At 46.3% G+C, this 19,247-nt stretch overlaps 1 protein-coding gene across 16 annotated transcripts in view; it reads left to right on the forward strand.

Annotated features, from left to right (window-relative positions):
- The window catches only part of SEC31B (SEC31 homolog B, COPII coat complex component), a 63,132-nt gene that overhangs the window by 10,489 nt on the left and 33,396 nt on the right, over window positions 1-19,247 (forward strand). For 11 of the 16 annotated variants that reach the window (XR_009053711.1, XM_057734923.1, XM_057734922.1 and 8 more), the window contains 16 exons: window positions 744-939; window positions 1,153-1,248; window positions 2,206-2,349; window positions 2,708-2,850; window positions 3,718-3,817; window positions 3,938-4,099; window positions 4,634-4,768; window positions 7,725-7,955; window positions 9,901-9,975; window positions 10,236-10,334; window positions 13,785-13,884; window positions 14,393-14,571; window positions 14,786-14,912; window positions 15,211-15,356; window positions 16,065-16,238; window positions 16,739-16,900. Coding sequence is in view for 15 of the 16 variants with exons in the window: in XM_057734923.1 (XP_057590906.1) it covers window positions 744-939; window positions 1,153-1,248; window positions 2,206-2,349; window positions 2,708-2,850; window positions 3,718-3,817; window positions 3,938-4,099; window positions 4,634-4,768; window positions 7,725-7,955; window positions 9,901-9,975; window positions 10,236-10,334; window positions 13,785-13,884; window positions 14,393-14,571; window positions 14,786-14,912; window positions 15,211-15,356; window positions 16,065-16,238; window positions 16,739-16,900 (2,269 nt within the window). In the remaining variant the exon portion in view is untranslated. The remainder of the gene's footprint in view (window positions 1-743; window positions 940-1,152; window positions 1,249-2,205; window positions 2,350-2,707; window positions 2,851-3,717; window positions 3,818-3,937; window positions 4,100-4,633; window positions 4,769-7,724; window positions 7,956-9,900; window positions 9,976-10,235; window positions 10,335-13,784; window positions 13,885-14,392; window positions 14,572-14,785; window positions 14,913-15,210; window positions 15,357-16,064; window positions 16,239-16,738; window positions 16,901-19,247) is intronic. The other 5 variants (XM_057734926.1, XM_057734929.1, XM_057734919.1 and 2 more) reach the window with 4 other exon arrangements.

Raw genomic sequence — 19,247 nt, forward strand, 5'->3', positions numbered from 1 at the left:
TCTTACCCGTCTCTGGCTAACCAGTCATCCTCCAGGGCCAAACAGGGTGATATAAGGAAGGGTCTGTGCACCAACCCTGTAGGCCCCTCTGCGGCTGTGCCTGTCTTAGGTTGTTCCTCCCTTGAGGAATCTTACCCGTCTCTGGCTAACCAGTCATCCTCCAGGGCCAAACAGGGTGATATAAGGAAGGCTCTATGCACCACCCCTGTTGGCCCCTCTGCGGCTGTGCCTGTCTTAGGTTGTTCCTCCTCTGAGGAATCTTACCCATCTTTGGCTAACCAGTCATCCTCCAGGGCCAAACAGGGTGATATGAGGTGTGCACTGAGAAAGGGGCTGCGCCGCTAGAGACGGCCAACCCTCTGCCTATGCCCCCATAGTCTCCACGCCCCGCACCCTCAGCTCCTCCACTGCTCAAGCAGGACATTCTGAATCCCATCGCTCCGCCCACATACTTTAACATGTTCAAGGTTTCAGAAAGGCTCCTGAATGTCTTCCCACACCCTTCCCCCAGCTCCATGGCAGTGGCCTCCTGGCTTCTAGTGTAACGTAGATGGAATACTTTTTCAGCCAAAGGGCAGGACCAGGCAGAAGACACCTCTGTTCTGTGTCTGAGAAGTGAGGAAGACAAACAGGCCCCAAGGGTGGGGATGCCTGCATAATGACAAAGGCTGACAGAGATGCCCACTGTCTACTTACTGACATGGACCTGAGTTGGTGCTGATGCCAGTTCCTCCTCTTTGTAGGTTTCACAAGCTGATCTGGGGGACCTTTGACAATGGGCTTCTGGAAGGCTCCGGGGTTATTGCAGGCGGCGGGGACAATGGCATGCTTACTGTATACAATGTGACCCACATCCTGTCTTCGGGAAAGGAGCCTGTGATTGCCCAGAGACAGAAGCACACGGGGGCTGTCAGAGCCCTTGACTTTAATCCTTTCCAGGTACTACATTTCAGTTGTCAGACATGGCTGAGCCATGGAGCATCAGATCTGAAGGGAAGCGTTTACTTGTGACCTCTGGTCTGTAACTCTGAGCCTTTCCCAGGTTGTTACAGGGGTGGCTTTGGAAGCCCCAGATGTGGGTCTCTTTCTCCCTTTCCTGCTCTCATCTCTTCCTGGGCTGGTGTGTCTCCAAAGGCCTATTCCTTTATACAGGGCAACCTCCTGGCCTCAGGAGCTGGTGATTCTGAAATCTTCATTTGGGATTTGAATAACCTGAGTGTGCCAATGACCCCAGGATCTAAGTCACAGGTGAGGAGGCTCCTGGCAGTGCTGCTTAAGAGTGTGCAGTTGATTTCCCTGGGGAGGGTTGAATGCTGGAGGCAGCCAGAGTACAGGAGATTTCAGTCTTCACCACTGGAGGGCAATAAAGCTCCACAGACTAACGTGCTACCTACCGGCCAGATAATAGAGAGAAGGAGGGGGGTGGGGGGGTCTTGTGGTCATTAACTGTCCTAGGAGTTTCTGGAAGGCAAATGAAGAAGGGTGATGGGAGTAAAAGACATTGAGAGAAGTAAGAGTACTGTTTATCGTAGTATAGCTAAGGCAAGATTGGGCCCAGAGTTTAGCTGGCGAGGGGCAAGAGTAGGACACCCAGATATACTCCTGTCTTTTTGTTGGAGGATCAGCCTTGTCTTTGTATCTGGTTCCCCCATGCAGTTGAGGGTCTCGTGTATCTCTGTCTCTGAGTGTACCTGTCTTGTCAGTCAGTAACTGAACCCATCTTTTCCTTCCTCGCTTTTCTGTCTTATGCTTACAGTATCGTGAGGTAAGTTCAGTATGAATTGGAAAGTACCAGTGGCTTTCCTCTCTACCTCATTCTCTCTGGGAGTCTTGGGTGTCTATATTTCCCTCCCTCCCTCCCTCTCTCGCCTTTCTCCTCTCCCTCTCCCTCTCTCTCTCTCTCTCTCTCTCTCTCGTCATAGACGAGTGGGCTCTTTTAAAATCTTGATTCTGTCCTCTCAGGAGCTCCTTGGGATAGGAGTAAAACTCAAGTGTATCTGTCCTTCTCTCAGCTTCTACACCAGTTTCCTAAAGGATCTTCTCTGGAAAATTCCCCTCCCAGCTTCCTGAGACTGGCTTGGTTTGAGTAGCCCTGTGTCTACTCTTGGCCTTTCTGTGGGTGGTTGGGAGCAGCGGAAGAGCGGCTGTCTCTCGGTCCAGGGGTGACAGGTTGTCCACAACCCCCCCCCCCCCATCCTGCCTCAGCAGCCCCCAGAAGACATCAAGGCACTCTCTTGGAACCGTCAAGTTCAACACATTCTGTCTTCTGCTCACCCCAGCGGCAAGGCGGTTGTGTGGGATCTCAGGAAGAATGAACCTATCATCAAAGTCAGTGATCACAGCAACAGGGTGAGTCGCATACAGGCAGGATATAGGCCTGGGTTCTGCTTTCTCTCTCAGGCCTAGTGTTGGAGCTGCTCTCCCCCAGGCCAGGGTTCTGCTTTTGGCTGTTACACATGTGGATTCAGCCCTTTAGCAGATTTCCTATTGAGAGTGAAAGCTTAGGGAAGCTAAACTGAGCTGATCTGGAGGCTTCTAGTGCTCCTTGCTTATGGTCATCACTTATTCCCCAATGGCTGTGGTGTTTCCAGTCACATAGGAGAGACACAAATCCTGCCCACAGAGAGGTCCCATTTCAGCGGGACAAAAAAGTTCATAACCAGAAGAGTCAGGTTACATCGCCCATTGGGGTCTGCTTTGTTCACAGATGCACTGCTCAGGCCTGGCCTGGCACCCAGACACAGCCACTCAGTTGGTGCTATGTTCAGAAGATGATCGTCTTCCAGTAATTCAGCTGTGGGACTTGCGCTTTGCCTCCTCACCCCTGAAGGTGTTAGAGAGTCACAGCAGGTAGCATCTCAAAGCCCATCCACATCCTTGGTGAAGGGTGGGGACATAACTGACCTGGGTAGAAGGCAATGCATGCCTTACTTTGGCTACCAGACATTCTCCCTGGCTTCAAAGGTATCCCAGTGAACACACAGTTCCCCAGTTCTAGCCCCAGTTCTAATCAAGAGGAGTCCCTTTAGACCCAGAGGTTATGGAAAAGAGCCTGAGAGTCCATGTAACTTCCAGAAATGGGAGTGGGGATAGGGTCATGAGAAATATTGGGGCCAAAGTTTAGTACCCCCTGGGAGACTCCACGGGCTCTGATCTGAGGACAGTACTGATTTCTTTAGGTAATTAGGCTGCCCCTCCAAGACTTCTCCTTAATAAAAGCACCTTGGCTTCTATCCTTCCTGTGAACAGGCCTGCCTCGGAAGCTGTAGCTCTGGGCCTACAGCAGAGAAAGCAGCCCCATAGTCTGTTCTTTCTAACTCAAGGGCCATGCCTTTATACCTCCTTGGGGACTTTTGAGAGTTAGGTCCTTACTACCATCCTGGGCTAAAAGCACCCATAGGAATGGGTGCCTGCCTGATTCATGCTGATTCATAATTCCTACTCTACAATCAGGGAAGAGAAACAGGCCATCCTGCAGTGACCTGTGGGAGGCAGAGTGCTATAGTGCATAGTGCACAGGCTCTGGGATTTGACTTGAGTTCTGGCTGCGTGATTGCTGAAAGTTCCTTAATTTCCTCCAAAGCCTCATTTTCCTCATTTGTAAAGTGAAGTCAGACTGCTCATTTTTTGGGGGTAGGATTTATCCAAGATACATAAGGCACCCTACTCATAGTAGGCATTCAACAAATGTTAGTTCCTCTATCCTTTCCTTTGTAGGGGGATCCTGTCAGTGTCATGGAGTCATGCTGATCCTGAGCTGCTGCTCAGTAGTGCCAAGGACAACCAGATCTTGTGCTGGAACCTGGGGAGCAGCGAGGTAGGCTAGCCCTTCTGTGGACATGCTGGGATGGTAGGGGAGTCTATGGCTGCACATGTGTGTTCTGGGTTGCCTCACCTAAGTCAAGGTTTCCCTAATGGTTGTGTTCCCTCATATTAGGTGGTATATAAGCTGCCCACACTGAGCAGCTGGTGCTTTGACTTACAGTGGTGCCCTCGGGACCCTTCGGTGTTCTCTGCTGCCTCTTTCGATGGCTGGATCAGTTTATACTCTGTGATGGGTAGGAGCTGGGAAGTCCAGCAGATGAGACAGGCTGACAAGGTTTGAAGGGCTTGGTGGAGAATGCTGGAGGGAAGGGACTGTCTCTGTTTGGTGGAAGAGGGAAGGACATAAGTCTGGGAAGAAGTGGGGACTACTGCTGACTTGGGAGACTATGGCCCTGGGTTTGGGAGGGCTGAACCTTTGCTCCAGTGCCCATCTTCCTGGAAGCGTGTCAGTTCCTGCCCAATGCAAAGGAGGGCTTTACCTTGACTCTTTTCCTTGGATATTCCCTGTGGCATTTCAGGGAAGTTGGGCCTCCATGCTAGGACCCTTCACTATTTTCGAAGTATGAACTATCTCCTGTAGATCCATTTTGTGTCACATTCCACTGTAGACATTGGATGCAGTAGGCATTCCAAGAGCCTACTGCATGGGAATCCCATCCTCACTACCAGTCCCCTGGAATATGAGAGTCCTGACTTTGTGGGCCAGATTGGGTATCTCAAGGATCCCTCCCAAAATGGAATTTGTAGATACAGTTCCTGGCTAAGCCACCACTCCACGCTGGTGATGCAGGTGTCCTTTTGCCCTCAGATCTCTTCTTCCTTCAGCAAAGGCCAGCCTCTCCCACCACTGCAGGTGCCAGAGCAAGTGGCCCAAGCATCATTGATACCTCCCCTGAAAAAACCCCCCAAATGGATGAGGAGGCCAGCAGGTGTTTTATTTGCTGTAAGTATAGTGTGTGTGTGTGGCCTACTGTGTGCCCAGCATGGAGCTGTGTTCTGTATAAGAGGCTTATTCTCATCGCCTGTGTCTCAGATCAGGTCCCACTCTGCTGCTCAAGCTAGGGTTGCTGTAGCTTCCCTCTCAATCCCTTCATCCTGCTTGCTTTGCCAGTCCTGTCTAAAAGGAATTGGTTGCTTTAGAACTTTCACCTATGAAGAACTGCCTGAGATTCCATTTGATTTTTCTCCACCTCTACATACCTGGACTGGTAATGTGTGCAGGCATGGTTAGAATACAAAAAGAACAGGATGAATACAAAGCATGGGAAAAAAATGTAGATTTCATTCCCTCACTCCTCTGCTCAAAACCTTTGACATCACACCCCCGCCCGCCGCGCCCCCCCCCCCCCCCCCCACTTTATAGACTCCAGGCCAAATGTAAACAGAGTCCCATTTACCTCCAGTTTTTTGGTTTGTTTTTTTGGGGGTGAGGGGGTACTGCCCTAAACATCAAGTTTATTGTGCTGTTCTCACATTCCAAACCCAACCCCCTCTCCCAGTGGGGGACAGCAGAGGGAAAGGTTTTCACAGTACCTGCATGCCTCCCCTCCAACATCCCCCTGTTAGCCCTCAGCCCATCTATCCATGGTCCACTGAGACGCAGCTAGGGACGAGGGCCAAGGAGAAATGGGAATCTCTCCTTAGGAGAACAGGAGGAAGAGGCTAGAGAACTTGATACCCCCCAACCTCCCATACCCTAGCAGAATAGAGGTCAACAAACAGTCCATGCCATCTAGCCCAGTGGGCTGGGGGAGAGGAAGATGATGGTTACTCCAGCACAGCTGGGCTTGCTGCTTAGGTGCCGGAGGTATAGAGAAGAGACTGGGGCAGCAACATAGGAAAAGCTTTCTCTGCAGATCCAAGAAAGGAAACTACTTGTGGAGCCAGAAAGGAAAGACCTTGGGATACTTTTCTCTTCCCCCAGGTCCTTTGGAACAGCAGGCATCTTCTTCACACTTTCTGTTCAGGGGGCCACTTAATGGCTGGGGGAATGGGCTTTGTGGAACAGGTACACAGGATGCTGGAAGTCTTTGGAGGTGGTGTGGGCTGTGGCCACATGCTCATAGCTGGAAAAGCCGACCTCTGGCGATGTCAGGTAGGAACTGAATTGCTCTGACTTCAGCTGAATTCGTTGGTAGTTCTTGTAGATTGTTTCCTTGAGAATCTTTCTCTTGCTGTTGGATGACCAAGGCTGGGGCTCCAGGACCAGGATGTCCCCAGGGTGTAGGTGCCTATAGGTCTGGTGAAACGTGTCTCCTCAGTTGGGATGGGCCCAGTCGGTGAGGCCGAGGCAGAGCCCCACATCATGCTCAGGTGTTAGGCTTCCACCAGCTCATCTTGGTCCAACATATAGCTACCCGTCCTGGAAAATATTCTCGGCTGAACTGGAAAAAAAAAAAAAAAAAAAAGCACTAAAACAGGTGATGTTGAACAGCTTCCTCTTCCCCTGACCTGAAATGGCTGAGTCCTACCTCCAGTTTTTATTCCCTCCTTATTCTCATGTGTTCGCTCTGCTCCAGCTGCATATGTCTACTTTCTGTTCTATGAATAACTCAACTCTGCTGCCTCCACCTGTACCTTACCCTTCAGCTTCTCTCCTGAACATTGAATCCTACTGCAGCCTTTCACCGTCCCTTGCTTAAATACCACCACCTCCTTGATGCCTGTCTTTATCCCTTCAGAGGTGAAGAACTCTGAGGTCAAGAGGCCTGAATTCTTATAGCTTTGTCTCTTATCAGCTGAGTAACCTTGGGCAAGTCACTTAACTCAGGACTTCAGTGTTCTTATCTGTAAAACAGGGATATTAATACCTGCTAAGTTTATGTTAGTGAATTGACATGAACCTCAAATAAGAATATATGTAAGCACTTTGTAAAACTATTGAGTATTTTACAAATCAAAAGTTAAGATGGTTCTGTTTAACACTGATCTGTAGTGTAGATTTTGTGCTGTAAGAGTCAAGAGAAGAATTCTGGCTGGGAACATTCATTAAGGAAGGGTAGTAGTGAATGGTTGGGGAGTAGAGCAGTAGTTGTCAAGCATGGCTGCAGTTGCAATAACCTGAAGAATTAAAAAAAAAATACCAACGCCTAGTACCACCCCCAGAGCTTCTGATTTTTTTGTCTGGGGTACAGCCTGGTGACTTTGGATAGCTCCCTGGGTGGTTTTAATGTGCAGCCAAGGTGAAGAACTGCTGGAGTAAAGGAACTTTACTGGGCTCTGTTTTTGTGCCAGGTGCTTTACATGAAGTACCTAATTTGGTGAGAAGGATGCTCAAGTGGGGGTGTTGTGGTGGGTGAAGGCGTAGAAGCAGGAATGAACTGGACACTTTAGGGATGCAGAGTGATCACATAAATAAACAGAGAGAGGGGTGCTGGAGAGGCAGGTCTGGCCCTGCTTTTGAAAGATTTTGTGCACTATAGGCAGAGAAGCTTAAGCTCTCTCCCATGGCTTTATGAAACCAGTATAAGCTGAATGGCAACAGGGATAGGGTTGTAGTCTAAGACTTGGAATGGAGGAGGGAAAAGCCAGTGCTAGCACTGGGCATGGGAGACACTGAACAAGACGAGGGGTAAGACTTTGTTGTTGCTCGGGTATAGTGGGTAAAAAGACTGTGATAATGCCAAGGAGTTTAGTCCAGGTGACTAGGAGAATGGTGGTACCAGGACAGGTGAGGAAAAGATGAGTACCATGTACTGAAGTTTTAAATTGGTGGTTCTGAAATTGCAAGGGTGGTTTTGGGATGGGGGCACATTTGCTACTGAATTCTGATCCTATTCTACCCCCAAGAGTTCCCTTATTTTTGCCCTCCTATCCTAGCATCAACCAATAGATAGGCTTCCCTGTGATGCTGACTTGGTGTTAATTTTTGCCTTACCCTTCTTGTTTTTCCTCACCAGTTTGGGGGGAAGCTGGTTACCTTTGGCCTCCCCAGCAACCCTGTCCATCAGATACCACAGCCTTGCCTCCGCCTAGTCTTCATCAGTCAAGTCACCACAGAACCTGAATTCCTCATGCGATCAGCTGAGCTGCAGGAGGCCCTGGGATCAGGCAGTCTCCTGAATTACTGTCAGAACAAGATCCAGCAAGCATCACTGCAAAGCGAAAAGATGCTGTGGCAGTTCCTGAAGGTAGGAAGCCTGAAGGCTGGCTGCTCAGAAGTGTCTCCTCAAAGCCGGGTACCCCAGCCCCTGTCAACCCTAACCTCTCTCAATAACCACCCTGTGGCCCAGGTTACAGAGGCACTAACCCCGCTAGGTTTTTTCCTACATGGCACCCACCCTGGGTGCAAAATCTTCACCCTTTACCAGAGGCTCAGCAACCATTTATGGCTAAGGAAACTGAGGAGTACAAGTGGCATTTGCCTTTTTTCTACTGTTGCTGATGTCCTGGATACTTTACCAGAGCCAAGGTGAAGGCTTTCACAGCGCCATGCCACAAGACAGTTAAGGTGATGGGAATGGAGAAGAAAGAAAGGGAAAGGAAGGGAAGAAGATCAGCTGGAAGGCTTTGAGTTTTTTCAGATAACGCAAGGCAAGTCATTGTGGGGGGACTCAGGGCTCAAGTCCCACTCTACTCTGGAGGCATGGCTTCAGTTCCAGCGTCCATTTAATTTCAGGTTGCTTATGACACCAGGATGCATGCTTTACCTGTCAAAGGAAGTGAGCACATGAGAGGAGAGAGCTGAAGGAAGAAAGAGAAATAACTGGGCAGACAGTGAGAGGATTATAGAGCAGATCTTTGGGGTTATAGGGCAGAATGCAAAAAGAAGGACAGGGCCTGTCCTGGGAGGTCTGAGAAGAACTTGGAGTCTGTGCCTCAGACATGCTAGAACTTTATGAAGGTAGACACCAGGAATCTGAGAAGAAAAGGATCTGAGAAAGATTATCAACTGTAGAGTGAAACTAGAAAAGGATGTGAGAATAAAATAGCAAGAAATAATGCTTTTGTTATAAACAGGATACAGGTAGTAGCTCCAGGAATGGTGGGGTGGGAAAGAGTAGAGGGAATAATCGGGAGTTCAGCCTTTACTCTGTTGAACAAAGGAGGCATTGGCGCCCATAGGACAGAGGGGAGTCTGGTTCAAAAGCTACACAAGAGCTGTCCATCATGATGGTCCTGTATGGATGAATATTTCCAGAAGAAGAGCATGGAAGAAGGAGGGGGCCCTGAGAGACTATGAGAAGGATCATAGTCAGAATTTATGGTTCAGTGTAGGATAAATGAAGGGCCCAGGCCAGCTAACCCATTGCGGTAGGGCTTCAGGAAGCCTTGGCCCTCAGGATCTGGAACACTGAGTGGGTAAGCTGACTTCGTTTACTATATCCATGCAGCTTCCACTTAGGAGTCTTCTCACCTAGCCATTTAGACTCACAAGACTACTGAAGGCTCATGTGGTATCCGTCTCCTCAGCAGGATAGGGGAGAGGAACCACAGCTTGTCAGCAGGGCAGCATCAAGTGGTTCTCTTCTGTGAGTCCTTGTTGCAGTCCATGCAGCAGCTTAGAGTTCTCTCCTTCAGGTCCCCAGAAGAAGCTCAGGTGCAAGAAGATAAGATATACATCAGGTTGGTGTGTTAGCTGCCCTGGCTTAGAAACCTCAGGCCCATAAGAGCCAGTATCTCTTGTACAAACTCCAAAAGCATAGCTTCTAGGGTCCCTGCAAGGGATCTGTTTAGTATAAGAATCCTTGCTATCAGGGAAGCCCATAGCATGGTGTCCACATCAATTATTTATAGTTTACAAAGTTCTCGTCCAGATGCAATTTACCAGTCACAAGCAGTGTTGCCTAGAAACATAGCCTACATTTTACTCTTTCCAGGTTACCAGGGTAATAGATCTAGGAAGTCAATTGAAGGTCCAGTTCTCATGCAGAACGGGGAAAGATTTGTTAACACATCTGCCTACAGCCCAACAGGAATCAAGTCTGCGGAGAAATAGGGAGAGATGGTGTTGGCCTCAGGGGGCACTTCTTGTAGTACAAAGAACTACATTTGAGGGTACAGTTGCCCAGCTGGTGCAGGAAAGCATCATTCACATTCATTTAATGGAGACTTCTATGTTCTGTGCTTCCTTAGGTGACCTTAGAGAAGGACTCCAGAATGAAATTCCTAAAGCTATTAGGATACAGTAAAGATGAACTTCAGAAGAGGGTAAGCTGCTTTCACATCATAAACATGTGCTTGATGCAAGAAAGAGAATCCTGCCAGTGGAAACCATCTCAGAATACCTCTTCCTGGGCTTCCTTAATGCATATATGAGCATTTTACCTCCTGGAGATAGTCTCTTTCCCAGGATAATACCTCAAGGATCTTAACGAGTCCAGTTAGTGGGGTATGGAAGTGGGAAGAAAACATAGTGCTTATTTGACCTCATGCTGGGAAAAGTGGTACTCATGAACCTCTCCCTGCAGGTGGCCACATGGTTGAAGAGTGATTTGGGGCTGGGTGAGAGCCCTCAGCCCAAGGAAGATGACCTTAACAGTAACAGACAACAGGCCTTCTGCATCCAGGTATGATAGGAGCCTAGCCAGCCCCACCTAGGGTAGCACAGAAGACTTGCCTTTAGGACATCTTCCCCTTCCTAGCCCCTTGCTTTGCTCTCAGTAAGTGCTCACCTTCTGTGGAAGTCTTCAAACTCCTCACTCATTTAGAACCAGAGTGAGAAACAGAGCCCATGAGCTTTTGGGCTAGGAGTGGAGCTGTGTTTTAACCATGAAGTAGAGCACTTCCCAAACCTTACCTGGTTATTCTTTTAGCTTTACCCATTAAGAGCCAACTCATTTTTTTTTTTTAAATTGAAGTATAGATGATTTACAATGTTGTGTTAATCTCTGCTGTACAGCTAAGTGATTCAGTTATACATGTACGTACATTCTTTTTTATATTCTTTTCCATTATGGTTTATCATAGGATATGAATATAGTTCCCTGTGCTACAGTAGGACCTTGTTGTTTATACATTCTATATATACTAGTTTGCATCTGCTAATCCAAACTCCCAGTCCATCCCTCCCCCGCCCCCCTCCCCCTTGGCAATCACAAGTCTGTTCTCTATGTCTCTGTTTTGTACTGATAAGTTCATTTGTGTCATATTTTAGATTCCACATATAAGTGATATCGTATGGTATTTGTCTTTCTCTTTTTGACTTACTTTACTTAGTATGATGATCTCTAGGTCCATCCATGTTGCGGCAAATGGCATTATTTCATTTTTTTTAATGGCTGAGTAGTATTCCATTGTATATATGTACCACATCTTCTTTATCCGTTCATCTGTTGGTGGACATTTAGGTTGTTTCCATCTCTTGGCTATTGTGAATAGTGCTGCTGTGAATACAGGGGTGCATGTAACTTTTTGAATTATAGTTTTCTCTGGGTATATGCCCAGGAGTGGGATTGCTGGATCATATGGCAACTCTATTTTTAGTTTTTTAAGGAACCTCTATACTGTTTTTCAAAGTGGCTGCACCAGCTTACATTCCCACCAACAGTGTAGGAGGGTTCCTTTTTCTCCATGCCCTCTCCAATATTTGTTATTTGTAGACTTTTTAATTATGGCCATTCTGACCAGTGTGAGGTGGTATCTCATTATAGTTTTGATTTGCATTTCTCTAATAATTAGCAGTGTCAAGCATCTTTTCATGTGCCTGTTGGCCATTTGTATGTCTTCTTTGGCGAAATGTCTTCTGCCCGTTTTTTGATTGGGTTGGATTTTTGTTGTTGAATTATATGAGCTGTTTGTATATTTTGGAAATTAAGTTCTTATCGGTCACATTGTTTGCAAAGATTTTCTCCCATTCCATGCATTGTCTTTTTGTTTTGTTTATGTTTTCTTTTGCCATGCAGAAGCTTGAAAGTTTGATTAGGCCCCATTTGTTTTTGGTTTTTTTTTTTTTGCTTTTATTTGTATTGAAGGGCCAACTCTTTTTTAAAAAAAAATATTTATTTATTTATTTATTGGCTTGCAGGGTCTTCGTTGCTGCATGTGGGATTTCTCTAGTTGTGATGAGCAGGGGCTCCTCTTCATTGCAGTGAGCAGGCTTCTCATTGCTGTGGCTTCTCTTGTTGCAGAGCACGGGCTCCAGGCACATGGGCTTCAGTAGTTGCAGCACGTGGGCTCAGTAGTTGTGGTTCATGGGCTCTAGAGCGCAGGCTCAATAGTTGTGGTGCACAGGCTTAGTTGCTCCATGGCATGTGGGATCTTCCTGGCCCAGGGATCGAACCTGTGTACCCTGCACTGGCAGGCAGATACTTTTTTTGGCGGGGGGGGTGATTGTTTGTTTTGTGTTTTTTAAGAACTTTTATTGAGATACAGTTAACATACAATAAACTGCATATATTTAGAGTGTACAATTTAGTATTTTTTTTCTTATTAATAATGTATATATGGCAATCCCAATCTCCCAATTCATTCCCCCCCAGCCCTCCCCACTTTCCCCACTTGGCATCCATATGTTTGTTCTCTACATCTGTGTCTCTGTTTCTGCCTTGCAAACTGGTTGATTTGTACCATTTTTCGATATTCTGCATATATGGGTTAATATACAATATTTGTTTTTCTCTTTCTGACTCACTTCACTCTGTATGACAGTCTCTAAGTCCATCCATGTCTCTACAAATGTCCCAGTTTCATTGCTTTTTACAGCTGAGTAATATTCCATTGTATATATGTACCACATCTTCTTTATCCATTCATCTGTTGATGGACATTTAGGTTGCTTCCATGTCCTGGCTAATGTAATGCTGCAGTGAACATTGGAGTGCATGTGTCTTTTGAATTATGGTGTTCTCTGGGTGTATGCCCAGCAGTGGGATTGCTGGGTCATATGGTAACTCTATTTTTAGTTTTTTCAAGGAACCTCCATACTGTTCTCCATAGTGGCTGTATCAGTTTACATTCCCACCAACAGTGCAAGAGCATTCTCTTTTCTCCACACCCTCTCCAGCATTTACTGTGTGTAGATTTTCTGATGATGCCCATTCTAACCAGTGTGAAGTGATACCTCATTGTAGTTTAGATTTGCATTTCTCTAATAATTAATGATGTTGAGCAGCTTTTCATGTGCCTCTTGGCCATCCGTGTGTCCTCTTTGGAGAAATGCCCATTTATGTCTTCTGCCCATTTTTTTTTTTTTTGGCACACGGGCTTAGTTTCTCCGCGGCATGTGGGATCTTCCTGGAGCTGGGATCGAACCCATGACCTCTGCATTGGCAGGCGGATTCTTAACCACTGCGCCACCTAGGAAGCCCCCTTCTGCCCATTTTTTGATTGGGTTGTTTATTTTTTTGATATTAAGCTGGATGAACTGTTTATATATTTTAGGGATTAATCCTTTGTCTGTTGATTCGTTGCAAGTATTTTCTCCCATTTTGAGGGTGTCTTTTCGTCTTGCTTATAGTTTCCTTTGCTGTGCAGAAGCTTTGAAGTTTCATTAGGTCCCACTTATTTATTTTGCTTTTATTTCCATTACTCTAGGGGGTGGATCAAAAAAGATCTTGCTGTTATTTATGTCGAAGAGTGTTCTTCCTATGTTTTCCTCTAGGAGTTTTATAGTGTCTGGCCTTACATTTAGGTCTTTGATCCATTTTGAGTTTATTTTTGTGTATAGTGTTAAAGAGTGTTCTAATTTCATTCTTTTACATGTAGCTGTCCAATTTTCCCAGCACCACTTATTGAAGAGGCTGCCTTTTTTCCACTGTATATCCTTGCCTCCTTTGTCATAGATTAGTTGACCATAGTTTATCTCTGGGTTTTCTCTCCTGTTCCATTGATCTATATTTCTGTTTTTGTGCCAGTACCATACTGTCTTGATTACTGTATGGAAGGCAGATTCCTAACCACTGTGCAACCAGGGAAGTCCCAGAGCCAACTCTTAATAGCACTCCCAGAGAGAGCTACTAAGCCAGCTCTCTGTTTCTGGGCTCATTTCCCAAATAGCCACCCTGTCCTTCTTTATACAGACCTCCAAACATACCACCGAGGAAGTCTCCGCCTCCTCAACTTTCTTTGGTGAGCTGGTCCCTCAGAACATGACTCCGTGGGAGATCCCCATCACAGAAGGTATTCTGACCCTCAGGGAGAGGAACCCTCTGTGTGGGAGTAGGTGGGCTCAGAGATCTCGGAACTTGAGACAGTCCTTTCTTGTCCCTGGCTTCCTACTTCCCCCCATGATTGCAAATGCTGGGTGGTTCTGTACCAGTTAGAGCTGTCTCTGGCTGAAGATTTTCATGGATGGGTCCTTTGTATGGAAGGCCTTCTACCAAGGTATTTTTTTTTATCCTTCTGTTTTTGCTTAAAGAACTGTGACCCTCTTCTTGTTGAGCAAGCACATATCACACCTGTGATGTTGCCGCATGCGTCCCTCCCTTGTCTTGGGTCCTGTCCTTAGAGAGTTACCACTGGACGTGGGCACCCTAGGACACCCCACTACATTTTGTTGTGAGGGAATAAATCTTGGGAGTTTGGGGCAAGGGATGCAGAGTATAGGAGGTTGGCTTTGGGTCCTGCTGGGGACAGGAAGCTAGAGTCTGAGGGCAGGCTGATGCAGAGGGGATGCCTCTGTCTACAGACACAGATGGACTCCTGAGCCAGGCTCTCCTGCTTGGAGAACTGGGCCCTGCTGTGAAGCTGTGTCTGAAGGAAGAGCGCTTTGCTGATGCCATCATCCTGGCCCAGGCTGGGGGCGCAGATCTGCTGAAACAAACACAGGAGTGCTACTTGGCCAAGAAGAAAACCAGAATCGCCCCGGTAACTGCCCACCATGTAGGAGAGGAGGGGAGGGATTACTTGGACCTTGTCAAGTAGATGTCCACACTTTGGGACTGGTGTTTAGAGAATCTGCCTATTTCTCTCTCTCCCTACTCTAACCACCCCTACCTTACCCCTAGCCCCTAGTCAATGACTTCTGCTGCCTATGCTTGATGGACGGCTGATGGCCTTCTTCCCTCTCTGCCCATTACAGCTGCTAGCCTGTGTTATACAGAAGAATTGGAAAGATATGGTGTGTGCCTGTAGCCTGAAGAACTGGAGAGAGGCTTTGGCCCTGCTGCTGACCTACTCAGGGCCAGAGAAATTCCCCGAGCTCTGTGGTAGGTGGCCCTCGGCTCAGGATGGAGAGGTGTGACTCTAGCATGGAGTCAATGGACATACTAGAGTACATCCCCCTACTTTCAGTAGGGCATTTATAGTCCTCTTTTATTTTTTCTTGTCACATCTCAGTGCAAGAGCTTTACCCTTCACTGCAGAGCAGGATTAGCCTCAGTGTTGTCTTAAAGCCACTGTGGCTACTTGTCCCATAGCTCATGGTCCCCCACGTGTTTGCAAACAGGAGAAGGAGGAGAAATGCAGGGAAGCTGTGCCATTTAAGAAGTTTCTATCTTTCTGTAGACATGCTGGGAACTCGCATGGAGCAGGAGGGTGGCAGGGCACTAACCTCCGAAGCCAGACTCTGTTACGTGTGCTCAGGGAGTGTGGAGCGGCTGGTGGAGTGCTGGGCAAAATGCCACCGGACTTCATCCCCCATGGCTCTACAGGTACCCCTTCTCTGCAGGGCCCTGGTCCCTCCATACCAGGCCTGCAGGAGAGGCTAGCAGTGGAGATTGCAGGGACATCAGAGGCGAGTCTTCTGGGTCCCCAGGCTGGAATTAGGGAAGAGAGAAGGGCTCTCAAAGTCTGGGACCTTTTCCATGGATAAGCTATCATCTTCTATCCTTCTCAGTGAAGGGAGATTGAGCAGCAGCTGCTTAGATATTAACCTTCATAATTTTTTCCCACTTCAGGTTTGGGTATATAAGTTTACTCTATATTTGAGTACTTGTGAGCTTGGGCCTTCTATTAGCTTCTATGAAAAGTTCTGTGGATCTAAATTGTACCAGATACTCTGTGGGTGCTCAGAAAAGGTGGGGGTCACAGACTTATGGGGAAACAAAGTCACACATGAAATAAGAGTGTAACAGAATCTGAAATTGATGATGTATCAGCATAAAGGGTAAAGAATCCAAAAAGAAGAGGCAGAAATGTACAAGAGTATAAGACCCAAACAGCTTGGGAGGTGAAGCCAAGTGCCCCTTCTCTTACTGTCATGTCTCTTATATATCATATATCATCACCTGCTACCTGCACCTGGCTATGGCCAGGTGCCCTCATACCCATAGGAGGGAAGTCCTCGGTTGAGCTGCCTGGGCTTAGAAAGCAGGATGTGCTTTGAAGAGGGCTGATTGCCCCTATCCTTGTCCCTTTAGGACCTGATGGAGAAGGTGATGGTCCTTAACAGGAGCTTGAGGCTACTGCAGGGTCCTGATGGGGTGAGCCCAGGCCCTGCCACGACCTACAGAATCACTCAGTATGCCAACCTGCTGGCAGCCCAGGGCAGCCTGGTCACTGCCATGAGCTACCTACCCAGTGACTGTGCTCAGGTGAGTGGGGGCATGTGGAGAGAGCAAACCATTTCATTCAGTCATCTAACACTGGCTGAGCACGTCCGTGTTCCAGGCACTATGCTAAATGCTGAAGTTCCCAGGATAAATAAGATCTGGCCCCTCGGGAGGTTCACAGTCTCTTAGGGGAAAATCAGACGTCAGTAATTTATCCTGCCATAAGAGAAGCTTATACTAAGCACTGTGGGACTTCACAAGCAAGGGGCTGACTTTGTCTGGAGAAGTCACAGAAGGCTTCCCAGTGGTTAAAACAGTTGATGTGGACCTTCAAAGAGAAATAGCTTACCAGCAGATGTCAGGCATTCTAGGCAAGAAGGAAGGTTTGGTGGGGATTAGAGACCTTTTGAGTCCTCTAAGGTGGCTGAAATGTAGAGGGTCAGCTGGAGTTTGAATGCTATATGGGGCCAGGCTTGTAAGAGAGGATGTTTGCTTGTTTTCATTTTACTTAACACAGTTCTTCATTATTATAACTTTTATAGCCACCAATTCAGCAGCTGAGAGATCGGCTTTTTCACGCCCAGGGTTCTGGTCTCTTGGGCCAGCAGTCACCCCCTTTCCCCTCTCCCCGGGTTGCTGTGGGAGCTACTCCTCACTCTCAAGAGGCATCATCTCCCAGACTGGGATTCCAGTCTTCTCACCAGGTAAGACCTGGCTTGTGCATTCATTCAGAAGTACCGATTAAGTGTCTACCAAGTGCCAGGCATGATTCTAGGCATTTGGAAATTATTAGTTTAAAAAATGATGAAAATTCCTGTCTTCATAAAGCATAGATTCAGTTATTTTTCAAATAACTGTTTATTCTGCTAGGCACTTACAACAGAAAGGTGCCTAAACCATGATCTTTGCCCTTAATTAGCTCATAGTCTAGTGAAAAGATAGATGTGTAAAAATTAACTACAGGAAAATTTGTAAGTGCCATGGTTGGGATATGATTAAAGAGCCAAGAGATCACACAGAAGAAAGCAACTTACTGGGGGACGGGGGAAGTTTAGAGAATGTTTCAGAACGAGTATGATGTTTGATCTGAATCTTGAAGATTAAAAGTTATTTAGGCAAAGGAAGAGGTAAGGAAGGCAGTTTCAGGCGGAGGGAATGGCATGTGCAAAGGCAGTGAAGGGAAAGTAAGCAAAGCCCATTTGAGGAATGACTAACAGTTTAATGGGGCTACAAAACAGGTGTTTGTGGCAGTGGAGTGAGTTAGATGAAGCTGGGGTAACAGGTGGTAGTTAGATCAGAAGAGACCTGGCATTCTGTGTTCAGGAGTTTAGACTTGACCCTGAAGGCAGTCAGGAGCTATTGAATGGTCTTATGCAGGGGAAAGACTAGCTCTGTGTCTAGGAAGGACAAGGGTAGAGGCAGTTAGGGAAGCTATAGCAAGAGATGATGAGGGAATGAAATGACCTAAAACTAGAGAGTGAGGTTGAATTTGAGATATTTAGTAGGTAGAACTGACAGAAACTGGTGATGGTTTAGAGAAGTGTGCTAAGTGGGGGGACTGACCACAGTGCCCAGATGGATAGGATCCTGTTAATTTATGAGACCAGGAGCCTACTAGAGGGGAACAAAATCCAGGGAGATTGTAGATAAAGGTATCAGGCAAAAAAGTTCTGATGATTCATCCTGTCCCGCCTTTAATTCCCACCCTAATTTTCTTCCCTCCCTCACCTTCCCCCTCCCTTCTCCTCCTTTTCTTTTCCTACTTGCTGGCTCTCTCTCCCTCCCTCCCCCACTTCTTCTCACTCTCTCTTTTCTATTTTGAAATAATTATAGATTCACAGGAAGATACAGTGAAATGTACTGGGAAGTCTCATGCATCCCAAGTCCACCACATCCCATGCCAATGTCCCCCACAACCAGGATACAATACCAAGACCAAGAGATTGACAGTATAAGCCACAGATTTAGATTTCACTGGTTTTATATGTACACATTTGTGTGTGTGTCTGTGTGTGTATAACCATGTAAGAACTTTTCATCTTTTTAACAGTCCTTCACAAAGCAAAAAAAAAAAATTAATTTTATAATGTTCAATTTATAAAGTTTTCTTTCTATGGATCATGCTTTTTATATCAAGTCTAAGAGCTCTTAGCCTAGTCCAAGGTCCCCCAAATTTCCCATTTTTTTTAATACATCTTTATTAGAGTATAATTGCTTTACAATGTTGTGTTAGTTTCTGCTGTACAACAAAGTGAGTCAGCTATATGTATACATATATCCCCATATACCATGTTTTTTCTAGACCTTTCATAGTTTTATGTTTTACATTTAAGTCCATGTTCCACTTTGAGTTAATTTTTGTATAAGTGTGAAGTTTGGGTCAAGTTTCTTTTCTTTTTTGTTTTTTTGCCAGTGGATGTCTAGAATCATTCATTGAAAAGCCTGTCCCTCTTCCATTGAATTGATTTTGCTCCTTTGTCAAAAATTAGTTGGACATATTCGTATGGACTTATTTCTCAATTCCCTATTCTGTTCCATTGATCTATGTGTCTATCCTTCTGCCAATACCACTCTGTCTTGATTACTGCCTCTATATCAGTAAGTCTCGACTTGGGGAAAAGTGATTCTTCCTACTTTATTTTTCTGTTTCAAAATTGCTTTGGATATTCTAGGACCTTGTCCTTTTCACATAAATTTTAGAGTAAGCTTGTCTATATCTAAAAAGAAACTTGCAGAAATTGACAAGAATTGCATTAAAACTATAGATTAATGTAGGGAGAATTGACATCTTTACTATATTGAGTCTTCTTAAACATGAAATGGTATGTCTCTCCAATACCGTCTCCATCAACACTTTATAATTTTCATCATATAGACCCTGATTTGTTCAATTCAAACATAAGGGGACTTATTAGGTGGCGAAGTGGTTAAGAATCCGCCTGCCAATGCAGAGGATACGGATTCAATCCCTGCTCCAGGAAGATCCCACATGCCACGGAGCAACTAAGCCTGTGCGCCACAACTATTGAGCCTGTGCTCTAGAGCCTGTGA

Source organism: Hippopotamus amphibius, chromosome 5 (genome assembly GCF_030028045.1).
Source record: "Hippopotamus amphibius kiboko isolate mHipAmp2 chromosome 5, mHipAmp2.hap2, whole genome shotgun sequence".
Classification (NCBI taxonomy): domain Eukaryota; kingdom Metazoa; phylum Chordata; class Mammalia; order Artiodactyla; family Hippopotamidae; genus Hippopotamus; species Hippopotamus amphibius.